This window comes from Molossus molossus, unplaced genomic scaffold (assembly GCF_014108415.1).
Source record: "Molossus molossus isolate mMolMol1 unplaced genomic scaffold, mMolMol1.p scaffold_m16_p_10, whole genome shotgun sequence".
Taxonomy (NCBI): Eukaryota; Metazoa; Chordata; class Mammalia; order Chiroptera; family Molossidae; genus Molossus; species Molossus molossus.
Genome location: NW_023425345.1, coordinates 27,099,268 through 27,115,700, shown reverse-complemented (window position 1 = coordinate 27,115,700; position 16,433 = coordinate 27,099,268). Strand labels below are relative to the sequence as shown.

The following is a 16,433-nucleotide window of genomic DNA, read 5'->3' as shown; positions in this document are numbered from 1 at the left end:
TGTATGTTCATTATATTCCACAAATAAGTAAGATCATGTGATATTTGTCTTTCTCTGCTGGTTTGTTTTGCTTAGGATAATACTCTCCAGGTCCCTCCATGTTGTCTCAAAGGATAAGAGATCTTTCTTTCTTACAGCTGCATAGTATTCCATTGTGTATATGTACCACAGCTTTTTTATCATTCATCTACTGATGGACATTTGGGCCATTTCCAGATCTTAGCTATTGTAAATAGTGCTGCTACAAACATGGGAGTACATATATTCTTTCTGATTGGTGTTTCAGGCTTCTTAGGGTATATTCCTAGAAGTGGGATCACTGGGTCAAATGGCAGTTCAATTTTTAATTTGCTGAGGAAACACCATATTGTTTTCCATAGTGGCTGCACCAGTCTGCATTCCCACCAGCAGTGTACTAGAGTCCCCTTTTCTCCACACCCTTGCCAACACTTGTTGTTTGATGATTTGTTGATGGTGACCATTCTGACAGGTGTGAGGTGATACCTCATTGTTGTTTTAATTTGCATCTCTCTGATGATTAGTGATGTTGAGCATTTCTTCATATGTCTCTTAGCCATTTGTATGTCCTTTTCCGAGAGGTGTCTATTTAGATCCTCTGCCCATCTTTTAATTGGGTTCTTTGTCTTCCTTTTGTTGAGTTGTATGAGCACTCTATATATATTGGAAATTAACCCCTTATCTGATATATCATTGGCAATTATGCTCTTCCATACAGTGGGTTGCCTTCCCGTTTTGATGATTGTATCTTTTGCTGTGCAGAAGCTTTTGAGTTTGATGTAGTCCCATGTGTTCATTTTCTCCTTTGTTTCTGTTGCCTTAGGTGATGTGTCAGTGAAAATTCCACTGTGTACGATGTCTGAAATTTTGTTGCCTACATTTTCTTCTAGGATTTTTATAGATTCATGAGTCACATTTAAGTCTTTTATCCATTTTGAGTTTATTCTTCAGTATGGTGTAAGTTGACTATCCAGTTTCATTTTTTTGCTTGTAGCTGTCCAATTTTACCAATACCATTTATTAAAGAGGCTGTCTTTACTGCACTGTATGCTCTTGCCACCTTTGTCAAATATCAATTGAGCATATTGTCTTAAAAACAGTTCTTCCAAGTTAAGGATTCAGTTTTAATACTAATAGTCCATCATATTTATGCTTTTGTTAAGCCTTTGACCTTTATTTTCCATATTACAAAGATTTTTATGTTCATACTATATTTCCCTCTTCCCAGTAATGTGTCATAAGTTGATGGATTTTTATTGGGTGAGGCCCAGGTAATCTCCCTGTTTATAACTCTGACCTTTCTGTGAGCAAACACACAAAGCGAACTTTGGTTTATCTCCTACCATAATGTAGTTGCTTATTACTGGCAAACAGACTGTATTCTATGGCCCATGTGACCAGTGGGGTATGACCAGAAAGGAACGTGTGGAAGAGTGGACCGAGAGTCCCAGCTAAAGGCTGTCCAGCTGGAGTTCCTGTCTCCCTAAAAGCCCAAAGTAACTGAGCACAAGGAGTATGGTTCTGAGGTGAGCGAGGTCATGAAGACACCACTGTTGGGTTTGGCTTTGTTGTCACTGCTCCTCTGTCCAGAGCTGATGTATTTGACCACCCAACTGAGTCAGAACTGCAACAATGGCCGCTACGAGATCACCGTCCTGCTGATGGAGCAGTCAAACTTCCTAGAGTCCAAGGAGAACCTGAAAATGGCAGTGGATCAGGGAGTGGAAATAGTAAACAAGCGTCTAAATAATGACGGTAAGAATCCTCCTCCTCCCTGTTACAACCTCAGGGGTCAAAGGGTTGCTAAGTGAAGATCTTGTGTTCTTTGCCTTCTCTAAGGGCCTGTCCCACAGCCCCTTTTTATTTCAAGGCAGTAGATTCTCAAACGGAAGAATTTGAGTCCTACCACAGAGACTTCACTCATAATCCACCCTGCTCTGGGAATGGCCAGACTCAGGGAAGGCCAGGTGTTCACAGCAGTGAAATGTCCCGGATAGCATTTCAGTAAAAAACAAATTTATTACTCAGTTTCAGGGAGGCATCATATTTCCTCCTGCAGCTGTTCAGGGGCAAGATTTGGTCTGGACCTGAGATTTCATAGGGTTACTGGTCACGAAGGTGAATTAAGAGAGTAAAATTCATACAGATGCTGAATCTTTCTCTGGAATTTTTAATCCATCTGTTCACTCTTTACTTCTCTGGTGTCTATTATTATAAGACATAATCAATATAATAAATTACTAATCGAATTCAGTGTTGCAGCTTTTCACTGTATCATTTAATTATTAAAATAAACTTCACAACATTAGATAAAATATGTACGATAAGATATTATGTAAAATATGAGAAAAAATCACCACTGATAGTTTCTAGCAACCTGGATATTTATATGCTTCTCAGTTTCTTGTTTTTAAGAACATATTGGGATCACTATGGTATAGAAACAACTTTCTATTCTTCTGATTTCACTTTACATTTTTCTACAAATGACTTTCCTAGAGCCACATAATCTTTGTAGATCATGAGAATAGATGTGCAATATCTTTTGAAGTAGGTATTTCCCCCAGTCATTTAATAATTCTGTGTTGTTAGATATTTTATCATTTTTAATTTTGCATAATTATTTAAACATACCACACTAAACATTTTCATGTATATAGTTTTTTAAATTTTTTTTCAGACTAGAGTGATAGAAGTATAATTACTGAGTTAATGCTATTTGATGCATCGTAATGGTTATTTATGGTGTTGAGAAAGGTATGCCTTTATTTTCTCCATTTAAAATTGTCTGGTAGCTCTAGGAGGTTTGGCTCAGCGACTGGAGAGTCAGCCCGCAGACCAATGAGTCTTGGGTTTGATTCTGGTCAAGGACACGTACCTTGGATGTGGTGCATCCTGGTTGGAGTCGTGCGAGAAGCAACCAGTCGATGTGTCTCTTTAGGGTGGATGTTTCTCTCTCTCCCTCTCTCTCCTTCCCTCTCTCTCCCTTGCACTCTATCTGAAGATAAATAGAAAAATATCCTTGGGTGAGGATTAAAAAAATAAATTAAATAAAATTGTCTGGTAATAATACCAACAGATATTATACATCACATATGTATAATAAATTTTTTCTGTGCAATATATTTCTTCAATCCTGTCTGAGATAAGATTTAGATGTAATAGAGAAACTAGGGAGTCATCTAATAAAATCTCGTTTACCAAGCAGTGTGTAGTAATGGGAAGAAAGTTTGATTTAAAGTCTGAAGACCTGGACTGGAGCCCCTTTCTCAGAGCTTTCCCTCGTGATTTCTCTTCATTCTCTGAGCCTTGGTTTCCTTGTTTATTGAATACCTATTATGTGATAGGCAAGATATATAACCTTTTTTTCTTTATTGATGTTAGAGAGAGAGAGAGGAAGGGAAAGGGAGAGATAGAAACATCAATGAGAGAGAACATCGGTTGGCCGCCTCCTGCATGCCCCCCACTGGGGATTGGACCCACAACCTGGGCATGTGCTTTGACCAGGAATCAAACCAGTGACCTCTTGGTGCATGGGTTAACACTCAACCACTGAGCCACATCAGCCAGGCAAGATGTATAACCTTTTTAATCACAGCTCTGCAAGATTGGCATTGTTGACACTTTCACAGTGGAGGTTTAATAACTTTGCTGAACTCATACAGGTTGTCTGTTTGAAATGAGAGTCAAACTCATATCCATCTAACTCCAAAGCATATATCTTGCCACTGTAAGATCTTTACTCACCATTAACTAGCTTTCTCATTAAAATAAGGCAGTGGAACATTGTGCTGAGAAGTATAAATTTGGAATCAAACAAATCTTGGTTCATATTCTAGCCTTTTATCCAAACATTTATCACCAGTGACCTCAAGGAAATTATTTAAGTTTTCTGAGCCTCATTCCCTCACCTATAAAATTGCAATAGATACTAGTTACCTCATACGGATATAATGTGAATTAAAAGAGGAAATTCACATAAAGTACCTAAAATACTGACTGAAAATAGTAAGAACCGAATAAATGGCAGTTGTTTTGATTGTGGTCCCTTATTGTTGTTCTCTTTATTTCTTTAATCCTCTCCTGAGGACATGCTTAGAGAAAGGAAGGGAGAGGGAAGGAGAGAGAGAGAGAGAGAGAAAGAGAGAGAGAGAGAGAGAGAGAGAGAGAGAGAGAGAGAGAGAGAGAAACATCTATGTGAGACAGAAACATTAATCAGTTGTCTTCCGCACACTCCAACCAGGGATCTAACCCACAACCAAGGTGGGGATTGAACCCGCAACCCAGGTATGTGTCCTGACTGGGAATTGAAGCAGCAACCTTTTGGCGCATGGGACAGTGCCCAATCAACTAAGCCACTCCGGCCAGGCCACTTATTGTTGTTTCTGAGGATGCTAATGTTGTAGTAGTTGCTAGGCTGTTGCTGCTGTTAGGAGAACAAGTTACTAGTCATATAAAATAAACAATAAAGTGTATTGGTAAGATCTTGATCTCTGAACTCATATAACCTGAATTTGAATTCTTGTTTTATCATTCACTAATTAAATGACTTATTTATTCTCTCAAAGTTTCACTCATTTGTAAAATAGAGTTATTAATTGTGAAGTTGTTGAATGGATAAAACAAGTGGAGAATTTTAGAGTGAAGAAAGAATAAACAATGATGCCTGAATTTTTGCATTTGGTGATACATTTTGTTGAATGGGTGTTCATTCATAATAAATACAAGAAGTATAAATTGTGAGAGAAAATAGGTTTATGTTTTAGGCATATTGAGCATTATTATTTGTAAAAAATTCTAAGACACTAAACTGAAGGGCTAAACAGAAGAAAATTAAGAGTTCAAATGTTGTGGATGACATTCAAATAGAAGAGATCAATATTTTTTCCTAATACTTAGGAAAAATTTATGGATTTTTTTAAGAATAGATAGGAATTGAGGAAAAAAAAAGATTTCTTCAAAAAAATATTTCTTAGGACATTAAATCCTCAAAGATGTATGTTCCATGGCTAAGGGCACTGGGTCCATGCCCTCCATGTGCTGTCATGTCTTGGACTCAGGCACTATATCCAGATGCTTTGGTACAACCCCATCCTTAAATCCCTAGTTAGGGGTAGAGGGTTCTGAGACTACCCTAGATTTTATGGCATTCCACTCATTCTCCTAGGACTGAGATAACATGGTACGGTGAGAGCGCAGCCCAGAGAGGAATGAGAAATAATGCTTGCTGTAATTGCTTATTTTTAAAGTTAAGCTTTAGCCCGGAAGATGTGCTCAGTGGATTGAGTGTTGTCCCATGGGCTGAGACATCCCAGTTCAACTCCTAGTCAGGGCACATGCCCAGGTTTCAGGTTCAATCCCCGGTGGGGCACGTGCAGGAGCCAGCCGATTGATGTTTCTCTCACGTCGATGTTTCTATCTCTCTGTCCCTTCCTCTCTCTCTAAAAAAGTAATAAAACCTATTTTTTTTTTAAAGTTAAGCTTTGAATTGTCATTCCATGGAAGTCTTTCCATTGTCTGAAAAATATTCAGTATTTTCTTGAGAAATGATTGGGATTTGGGGTGATCAAAGGCATCACCCCAAATAAACAGTTCACATAACCATAAAATGTTGAGAGGAAGCACCATACAACCGTATGTTCTACAAAGTGGCTCTCAAACGTTCTGGCCTCAAGAACTCTTTACACTCTTAAAAATAATTGTGAAATCTGAAGAGCTTTGTTTATGCAGTTGCATTTATTGGCATTTCCTGTATTGGAAATGAAAATTGAGAGAAGTTTTAAATGTTTGCTCATTGATTCATTTAAATGACAACTATAGCCACTTTATCAGTTAATATAAAAAATATTTCTTAGTGAAGAAAACCCATATCTATCAAAACCAAAAAATAAATGTAGGTGGGAAAGTGGTATTGATTTACATTTCTGCAAATCTTTAATGTCAGGCTGAATAGGAAATGGCTGGATTCTCATGTCTGCTTCTGCACTTAATGTCTTGTAATAATACATTTTGTGTAGCCTCAGGAAAACTCCACTATATGCTCATGAGTGAAGGAGAGTGGAAAAGAGAAAAGAATGTCTTATAATTATGCAAATAGTTTTGACCTTCTAGACTTCCTGAAAGAGTCTCAGGGCATCTCAGGAGTCAGTGGCCCACACTTTGAGAACTGCTGTTCTACAGCATATTATTCAGGTTCTAGACTCAGAGTCCCTGGGTTCAAAATACAGCTCCATTTTTTGCCAGTGTATAACCCTAAGCAAGTTCATCAACTTCTCTAGACCTCCATTTTCTCATTTTTAAATTAGGAAGGTAAATTATTAATTAACCTCATAGGATTCTGGGGAGAGTTAAGTGAAATAATGCATGTGAAAATCCATAATCCCACACTAGGCATGTAGTAACGGAGATCATCCAGTTCTATTCTATGAATAAATGGGTGAGGAACTGGGGCCCCAGAGGTGGGATCACTTTTCCAAGATCACACTCAATAGACGTTGCTTCTCCTTCTCCCAGACCCTGTACAGTGTTTATACTCAGGTTTTGCCATGCCCATCATGGATTGCCTTCACCCTAGGATTTTTTATTGGAGCATCTTCAGTGTCCCTCATAGCAACAGGTGGTTGAAGGGGAAGAGCTAGCTTGCACATTAACAGTGTAAGCATGGCCGTCCTCCCCATGCCTCATGTTCATCGTGTGACTGTGCATTGGACTCCACTTTACTTCCTGACCTCTCTTGCTACTTTCGTGTTTTTTTTGTTTTTTTTTATCCTCACCCGAGGATATTTTTCCATTTTTTGTACAGATAGAGTGGGAGGGAGAGAGAGGAAGGGAGAGAGAGAGAGAAACATCGACGTGAAGGGACACATCGAGTGGCTGCCACCCACACGACCAACCAGGGCCAGGGACAAACTGCAACCGGAGTATGTGCCCTTAGCAGGAACCGAACCCGGGTCTCTCGGGACCGCAGGCCGACGCTCTAACCGCTGAGCCAAACCGGCCAGGGCCTCTCTTGCTACTTTCCACACCCTGATTTTCTGCTGCTCCCACACGCACTCTCCCATTTCACAGGTCCACCACAACCTCACACTACTATTCTCCTGGATCATGTTCTGTACATCCTCCCTGTTGTTATGAGAATTGAATAAGATAAAAGGTATAAAGAGCTGACACATGGGTCACTGATCCCACATCTTCCATTAACTTTCTCTGACTGGTTTCATGGCACTGATCTCTCCTATTTGGCTAGTCTTACCAAACAAAATACTGTCATCTCTTGTTTAGATCTCTCACTAAACAAAGTATCAGAATAAGTACCCTTGTCCTAGCAGTGGGGCTTAGTTGGTTGAGCATTGTCCCCTGCACCAAAAGGTCACCAGTTTGATTCCCGGTCAGGGCACATGCCCAGGCTACGGGTTCAATCCCCAGTCAGGGTGTATGTAAGAGGCAACCCATCGATGTTTCTCTCTCACATGGTGTTCCTCCTCCTCCTCGTCTTCCTTCTTCTCTCTCTCTCTCTCTCTCTCTCTCTCTCAAAACAACAAAAAAAAATTTTTTAGGTATTCTTGAATTCACAACAAAAGAAAAGACAAGAGGTAGAATGCTTCCTAGTTGGGCACATTTTGAGGTGGCTGTTGAAGTGCAAAGACTTTTCCATTTTCTGAAAGAACAGGTCTTTTTTTTTTTTTTAATATTCTAATTTGGACGCTCAGAACAACAATAACTTTTGTTGCTGATATTCTCTTTTAAAGGAATTAGAAGTTTCACAGACCTGGTTTTAATCCCATTGTACATGTGAGTGAACCAAGTAGAGAAATTAAAATGGCTTGTACAAAAACACATAGAAAGTCACTCATACTGTAAGGGCTTGGCAAAATTTAGGATATTTCTGTTTAGGAATCAGGGATTTGTCCTGAAACTTTTATTGGAAGGCAAACAACATGCAGGAGAAAGAGTCTGGTCAAATGGTTCTGCTGTCTCTTTATTGCCTTCTAAAGTGTGATGTTTAGTGCTACCCAGGGATATTAGCACTGATGATGCTCTTGCCTTCATCTGAAGATGATCCATTATCCAAAGATCCTGGGCCACAATGGGAAGGCACAGTTCACTTTGGCTGTCATCACTTTCCTGACATTCCCCAGACCCATATAGGAAATTTGCTGAGTCTAGAATTATGAAAAGAGGATGAAGAAAATGAAAATGTTCCAAACTGGATTGTGGGATGGTTGTACAAATATTATATATACATATATATTAAAAATCATTAACTTGTACACTTAAAATTAGTGATTTTTATGGCGGTAAATTATACCTCAATAAAATTGTTGAGAGACAGACAGAGAGAAAAAAGAAGTGACAGAGAATAACGTAATTATTCCTAGACCTGAAAACGGATCTCCATTTTTCTCCCAGGGCCATTTGGCAAAAGATAAATTTTGTGTCTGGTATGAACTACTGAAAAATAACACTAGTTTTCTCTTTTTCCTCATTTCTGGATAGCAGGCAGAAATGTGACTGTGATTGCTCACCCTGTCTATTCGGTGGGTATGTTTTATCAGTCAAACGACTGTCGGAGGAGCACCTGTGAAGGCCTGGACCTACTCAAAACAATTTTAGTAAGTATCTGCCTCTGTAGCTACAGCTCACACCCCCTATCAGGACAATCATGGTGTGAAACTTGGGCATCTGTTCATGAGCATCCCTCATGTCATCTCTAGTCATGCTGAGCGATGTAAACACAGGGCGTCCTAACTTTATGCCTACACATGTCCTAAGTGGTGAGGGCCTCGGGGAATCCAAGGAAGTGGGAAGAACCTCAGCTATGCATTATCTGTACACTTTCAGTGATATGGAGGAGAATAATTTTGTTTTAAAAACTTTAAACGTTGGTATTAACTTGTTTGTCTTTGTGTCCCTCAAGAAATACCTGAGATGCCTGTTAAAAATATAGTCTAAAGCCCCACAGCAGAGATCTCTGTTTCAGGTCTTCACCATATATGTGGTTACATAGGTCAGACTGAAACCTAACTTTAAAGTAATGACTGTCACGTCAAAGGGTAGATCGATGTGGGAAGAGAGTGATCCTTGCCTAATCCTTCCTCCCAACTCCCAATCCCAAGCAGAGTTTTATGGAACTAAAGAGTGTTTCAATCTCTCCCTAGGCGAGTAGGTGTGCGAGACGCCCCCTTTACCACAGAAATCTTTAAACAGTCTCTCCGTGAAACAGGGCACCGGGCAGGCGCAGAGCCCTGGTTGCAAAGCTTGAATCAATAGCATCACACCACCCAGCTGGCCACACCCAGGCCAGGAGGAGCAGCCATGAGAGCAGTCACCCTCCCTCCTGGGAGGGCGGGATTGAGCAAGGGAAGTTTATGTGCTTCTTTCCTGGATCTCCACAGCGGGAGATATGACCTGGTTCTCTAAAACCAAGGACAGGATGTTCCTAATCACATTGCCCTTGAGAAATAGTAGAAAATAAGGTCTACCATCACCCATCACAGTGCCTTTGTTCTCTTTAGCCCTACCTTGTAGCTCTCCTGAAAACTTGCCCATTCCCTGCAAATCACCTCCAAATCTAGTTTTTCTCTAATGTGGCAGATAGATATTGTGCATGTGCCATCTGCCAGCCCTTCCTCCCCTGCAGTCAGCTCCCTTTCAGTGGACTGTCTCCCCTGCACACACATCTCATCCCTTCACTGGCCCTTGCCCGGCCCGAGGCATCCTTCGTTGCTCCTTTCTGCTCTGCACTCTAACATTTAAGTGGTTCACTTTCTAATCTTCTGGGAGCCTTCCCCTCGCCACTTCTTTTCTGTCCTTTGATTCTTTTTTTTTTTTTTTTAGTTTTAAGGATTTTTTTTCTTTCTTTTTTCTCCTACAGAATGAAAACAAAATGGGTTGTGTCCTCATGGGGCCCTTGTGTACATATTCCACCTTCCAGATGTAGTAAGTAGTTTGTTTTGCTGTTGTTCTAATGCCACTATGAATTGAGGTCGAGACATGATATCAGTGTTCAAATGGTTTATCAAACAGCAGGCTAGTCAAGGCAACACAGTCAGGGGTGTTGGGGCCCCCATATTTTGCCACCTGTCTTGTAACTATCATTCCCTTATCCAGGTAACTCAATCTTGTTCAGTGTGGGGTGAAGGACAGTAGTTGTTCAGGTTCAGTTACCAACATCTGAGTTGGAGAGGCAACAAAAGAGTCCAGATTCTGGCAGGAAGCAGAGAAGAGGGTGCACTTGGATCATTGGGCTGGTTAATTAAAGTAATGCTCACCAAAGTACACGCAGAGTGTATGCAAACACAAAGAACAGGGCAGCTCCCCAGGGCAGTAGCAGGGCTCGGTTTTAGCTCTGGGTTTATAAGAGTAAGGAAAGGAGCACAGTACTTCTATCATAGCATTCTTTGAGGATTATAAATAACACATTAAAGTACTTTGCACCATGTCCTCGTCAGCTTAGAAGGAGCTTTCAGTATATTCTAGAAGGTAAATACTTCCCTTTGGGACAGTCGCCCTCATCACTTCCATTCATTAAATTTCATCACCACAAACACTTTGTTCTTCCAGATTACACCTGCCCCAGTCAAAATCCCTCCCAATGCTTTTCATTCACCTGTTACAGTCTTGCCCTGAATCAAGGGTCACCTCATGCCCACATAGAATTGCTGAAGAACCCCTTGCAACAGATTTTGGAGGGTAAACATTAGACCTCTGAAATTTCTGTTGCAAATTGTGCTTCTCATACCTCACACCCAGCTCTACAAACAGAGTCAGATGCTCAGGGCCACTGCACATCATAGACACACCGCAGAAGCACTTTTGAGCTCATCTTCCATATCAAAATGCAGACAAATGCAGACTCGTGCTCTTCCTTGCATTCATTCCCGATTGTCGTCTTATCTGACCACTTATCGATAATGCTATAGAGTACGCCCAAAAGAAAAGGAGGATTGAGAAAATTGACTCACCACTTATGAGAACTTGCCATCTGCAAAGAAGCATTTTAGTTTTATTGGAATAGAGAGAAATAAGTAAAACCCAGCTCTTGCCCGGTGACAGAGATGGTGACAAAGATATTGGTGACCAGTACAAGGCAGAGTGAGAGAGGTTCTATCGGAGAAGTACAAACGAGATGCTCTGGATGCTTGGAAGGAAATGGCCACCTCTGCTTGGGAGCCTTACACTTCAAGAAGGCAAAGACTTCATGAAGGCGTTGGTATAGAAGTTGCATGTTGAAGAATGAGTAACATTTGAATGGGTAGGGATGAGGAGATACGCATTCCAGCCAGGCAGAGGGTGAATGAAGTAAGTGTAAAAGCCAAGGAGCAGTGAAGTGTAGAAAATTTGGTAAAGTGTGTACTAACTGGCATGCAAGAGACATACAGGAGAATAATAGAGATAAAACTAGAAAAATTAAGTAGGTCCATATTCAGGAGGTCATGAGTTCTAGGAGAAAGAGTTATATTTAATCAGATTATTCGTTGTATATAATTTGTTGTGTTTAATTAGATTTAGTTCGATTTCATTAACCACTGAAGTTGAGCGGGGAAGTACCATAAGAAGCAGCTCAGCATTGGGAAGAAGAATTGAGAACAGTTTACACGAAAGACTGGAGCACCCAAGGAGAGACGGGGGCGAGGGGACTGTTCAGCATGAAAGCAGCTGACATGAACAGGGAGGATAACTTGTAAAAATATTTAAAGGTAGGATCAATAGTATTTGATAACTGATTGGATGTTGGGGTTAGGGATGGAAAGTAGTCAAAAAGGCTTTGAGATCTCATTTAAAGGTAGGATCAATAGTATTTGATAACTGATTGAATGTTGTGGTTAGGGATGGAAAGTAGTCAAAAATGCTTTGAGATCTCAAAACACTAAAAGAACGGGACAATTAGGATAAGAAACAATTTTGAGAAATAAAAACATAGCATACGTTTGGCTGTGAACATGGGGAGTTTGAGATGAAAGCAGCACACTCAGGGAACTTTTCAGTGGAATGCTGAAGATTCAAGAAGACACTGTTGTCCTTCCTTTATCAAACGCATGGTGAGCACCTGCCTGAGAACCTGGCTGCTGGAGACACTGCGGTGAACCAACCAGACAATGATCCCTGACTTCATGGAGCTTGCAGTCTAGTGGAGGAGACAGATACTCACCCAAATAATTACCTGGTCTTAGGTATAAAGGAAAGTTTTTCTGATGGATAAAGAGAAATTTAATCTAGGGCCTGATGGATGAGTAAGAGTCAGCCAGGCAAAGGGGCAGGGCAACAGCATTCTTGGTGTTTGTGAGGCCCTGCAGGGGAATAACACTTGATATGTTTAAGGAGCTACAAGAAGGCCCACGTGCTGAGCAGAGGAAGGAAAACTCTAAAATCCTCCACCGATGTCTGTCTCAAAGGTAGTCCACAAATAAGTCAGTGAATAGAGGGAAAGTATACTTTGGACTTTATAGATGTGGTGGCTATAGAGGCCCATCCTCTATTTTCTTATCCCTACTCCCAAAGTTTATATGTCCCAGTGTGAATGTTATGACAGCCCAATGACAACACATTTTAGAATAAATCAAAGTAACCAAACCATAGACACATTGAAGACACCTAGTGTGTTCTTAGAACATAACATATGTTCAATAAACGTTTTAAAATGCACCTGTGAGAGGGACATGTATATATGACAGCTGCTTGAGTGACCCTATTTCATTACATGCTGAAACAGGTTAAAGAAGGCTCTTATTTGTGCTACTTAAGTTAATCCTGATACTGATTTCTTTGTTACCACTTGGCATAGCCTTGACACAGATTTGAACTATACCATGATTTCAGCTGGAAGCTTTGGACTGTCATGTGACTTCAAGGAAACGTTAACCAGGCTGATGTTTCCAGCGAGGAAGTTGATGTACTTCTTGGTTGACTTTTGGAAGATGAATAAATTGCCATTCAAATCTTTTTCCTGGACCTCTGCATATGTTTTCAAGAATAATACCGAGTCTGAGGATTGTTTCTGGTGAGCAGAATTATTAACATTCTCTGGCATTTGCCACAGAGAAAAGCCATAGACTCATGGCAGGCCACTGGTTGTTATCAGATGCACTCTCCGTCGGTTACAGCATTGGGAGTGGAGACCAGCCCACTCTCTTACACACATATAAAAGCCAAGGGGCCAAAAGAAACGCAGTCTCATAATCAGCAATGTATTCAGACTCTTCCTAGTTTTAAAGTACCTTCAAGGTAGTTTTATTGATTTCTCACAGTAAATACTCTGAAGAAAAGCGAACAGGTACTATGATCCTCATTTTACAGATAAGGAAATGAAAACCAGAAGTTAATGCTTTCACATTATTGTGCAAGGTATGATACCAGAGACTGTGCTTTCTGCCTATACCTGTACTTAGAAATTATTTCTCTCATGGTTTTTCAGAGGAATAAGGTGAGGGGTGGGGAACAGGATAATGGGCACCATGGCTAACATAAAATTGCAAGGTTCACTCACCTTCAGCAAAGGTGGAAGAGAGAATCCTTTGATTGGGTTGTTATTTGTACCTGCTCGTTTCCGTGGTCTCTCCACGTAAGTAAAGAAGACTGAGATTAGGGCACCACTGGGATTGCACACCTGGGAACTGCAAGAATCAACCCAAAGACCTCATCCTAGAAACTTTTGGGTGAACTTAGAACACACATAAGTTCATTTCACACAGAAGGAGAAATTATTTATATCCACTTTGAATTTTTGTACTGTAGATTCAAAGATTTCAACTGATCTGTGATAATGGGGCTGATTTACAGAGCAGCGTAGAATCTTCCTTTTGTAAATAGCAGGAAGCCATTGTAAGGGACCTGCCAAATCTCCACTGTGTGCATATATGCATGAAGATTACCTAAAAATGAAGATTACCTAAAACTTCCCCTATACTTTCACTAAATTAGATGCCCACACTCATGGGGTGTATTATGTGCTGTGTTCATAGTGGAAAGGAATTTTAGATGAACAATCCCAGGACAGATCTGTAAACAATGAGCAAATGGCAAGGAAGGCATTAAAGAAACTAAGCTGGTTTCTTATCATTTCTCTTTTTTTTGTTGTTGTTCTAGGTACCTCAATGCTCTGGAGGCTGGAGTTGCCAATTTTTCTCAGGAACTTAGCTTCAAGGATGTGTTGAGAGGAAAGGCCGAGTTTCAGAAAATCTTTATGGACCAGGGTAGGAAAAGCAATGGTAAGAAGACATGAAGATAATTTTTTGCCAGCTTCTTCTTCATAACTGCCGCTTCCTTATGAGTCATTCTGACAAATCTATCAGACAGAGCTGACATCATTGCCTCGATTTATTTCTTATCTTTTGGGAGATCTGCAGTTACATGCAACTCCATTATAGTTCCTTTTGTTGATTAAAACCTTCTCCTCGGAGAGAAATTAGGAAGGTGGTGTTGAGCAAATATATTAACTTCATGAAAGTGATGATGATGTTAAAATCCAATTTTTGTAAACCACAATGATATCACAACCCACCGTCACAGTAAACTGGTTTTTATTTTTGGATTTGTGACAAATCCTCAAACATGCTGAACCCTACTCCCCTCATGACTAAGGGGATATATTTTCTGATATCTAGCTTCAAGCAAAATTACAAGAGTAAGCAAAGTATTTCATCTGCCCAGTGATCTCTGAGTTACAGGTCAGGTGTGAAAAACTAATGGGATCGAGTCATCCTCCCTAAGTTATTAGGTGATTTGCTTCATTTTCCACAAATAAGAATATATCAGAAGTAAAGGAATCAACTGTGAGAATTTAATGGGAAATGCTTGCTTGGCAGGACTTCCTGGCAACATTCAAATCATCATCTACTGTTATTAGTAAGCATTTATCAAATTAAGAACCTACCACTTGCAAAACATTGACCAAGAGATGGGGCGGGGGAAAAAATATTAAATTATCCATATCCCTAAGGTGTTTACAATTCAACTCGGCAGCACAATATATTTTTGAAACCTAATGCAGTGTCCCCCAACTCCTCTTGTTCATAAAGCCATGCTTTGGGGATTGTAGCTGCATGTGTAGAATCAGACTGAACTCTGTCACCGAGATCACTAAGACTAAGATCTGAGTTAATAAGCTACAAGTTTCTGAGGAACGCTTCATAAATTCTCACATTAACTTTTACTATATCTTTCCAACCACTTTACAAACGGTGAGGTGAAAAGAGTTATCCATGAAAATAGTTTTTGTAGTGACTCCGGCCTGGTGTAATGGAATAAGCACTGAAGCCGACTCAGAGCACTTGACTATGAGAGCTACCTCTGTCATCGAGTCGTTCTTTAACCCTTTGGTATCTTGGCTTCAGTCTCCTTAAATCAGTAACATTCAGGGAATGGACTAGATGATTCTTTTTAAGATTCCATTTAGCTCTATTCTGACTCTTTGACTATAAATTTAAGAAAAGGGGAGGTAGTAATTTGAGGAATTGGTGTTAATCTTAAAACGAAAGTACAGGGGAGGGATGAGATAAACCAAATAATTTGTATGCACTTATGCGTAACCAATGGACATAGACAACAATGCTATGGGGGGAGGGGAGATCAGGAGGAGAGTGTCTGGGGGGAAAGGAGAAACATCTGTAACAAAAATAAATTAATAGAAATTGCAAAAATAAAACAAAAGTACCGTGGACATACTGGGTTCAAATTCAGGTGCTGGGTTCCCTTTCTGTTTGTGTGCAGATGCTTGTATATTTCTCCCTTTGTCTTGCCCTCTCTCCAGTGTTTGTTGTGTGTGGTACACCAGACACCATCAGCTTCCTCAAGGATGGCCTGGAAATGGCTGAAGACACTGTCATTATTCTAGTGGATCTATTCAAGTAGGTATAATATTTGGAAGAACTCTTCTCCTTTCAGAAAGAAAATGCTCCGAGGATTTCTAAAAGGTGTATTCTCTTTTCCTTTGCTTTGCACAGCCTCATATACAGTTCAGATGATGCTAATATTTTAAGCTATGTTTCTTTACATTTTTATTATGCCCTCATTCTTATTTAATTAATCATGGCCTTAGTAAAGATGTATTCCTTTGGCATCATTATCATATCTAAATACAAAGTTTTATGAAAATCCCATTAAACCCACATGTCTATTTATCCTGGTGTCCAACCTGATTTTAAGGTCTTTTACTAGACAGTGATAAATCAACTTATATCCAGTAATACTATCTATGAGAATGTGTGCTGCATCTGTGCCTTCAATTGCTAATGGCCTTTGATCCTAGATTATTTTTCCTTCAGCCACCTTTGGTATGAGGAAAGTTTCAGTTAAATGAATTTGATTTACACTATTATTCTTTGCCCACTGTGGCATAGTCACTGGGTAGTGACCTTTTCCTCTGCATTTCTCTGGAATGAAAGAGAGAAAATTCTAGAAACCAGAAATCACTTTTT

General features: G+C 40.0%; 1 protein-coding gene across 1 annotated transcript in view; it reads left to right on the top strand.

Moving 5' to 3' along the window:
* The first annotated feature begins 1,556 nt into the window (after positions 1–1,556).
* The window catches only part of GUCY2C (guanylate cyclase 2C), a 64,367-nt gene continuing 49,490 nt past the window's right edge, over positions 1,557–16,433 (top strand). Inside the window, exons 1-6 of the mRNA XM_036253202.1 lie at positions 1,557–1,773; positions 8,518–8,630; positions 9,893–9,957; positions 12,803–13,018; positions 14,104–14,225; positions 15,767–15,863. Coding sequence (XP_036109095.1) covers positions 1,557–1,773; positions 8,518–8,630; positions 9,893–9,957; positions 12,803–13,018; positions 14,104–14,225; positions 15,767–15,863 — 830 coding nt within the window. The remainder of the gene's footprint in view (positions 1,774–8,517; positions 8,631–9,892; positions 9,958–12,802; positions 13,019–14,103; positions 14,226–15,766; positions 15,864–16,433) is intronic.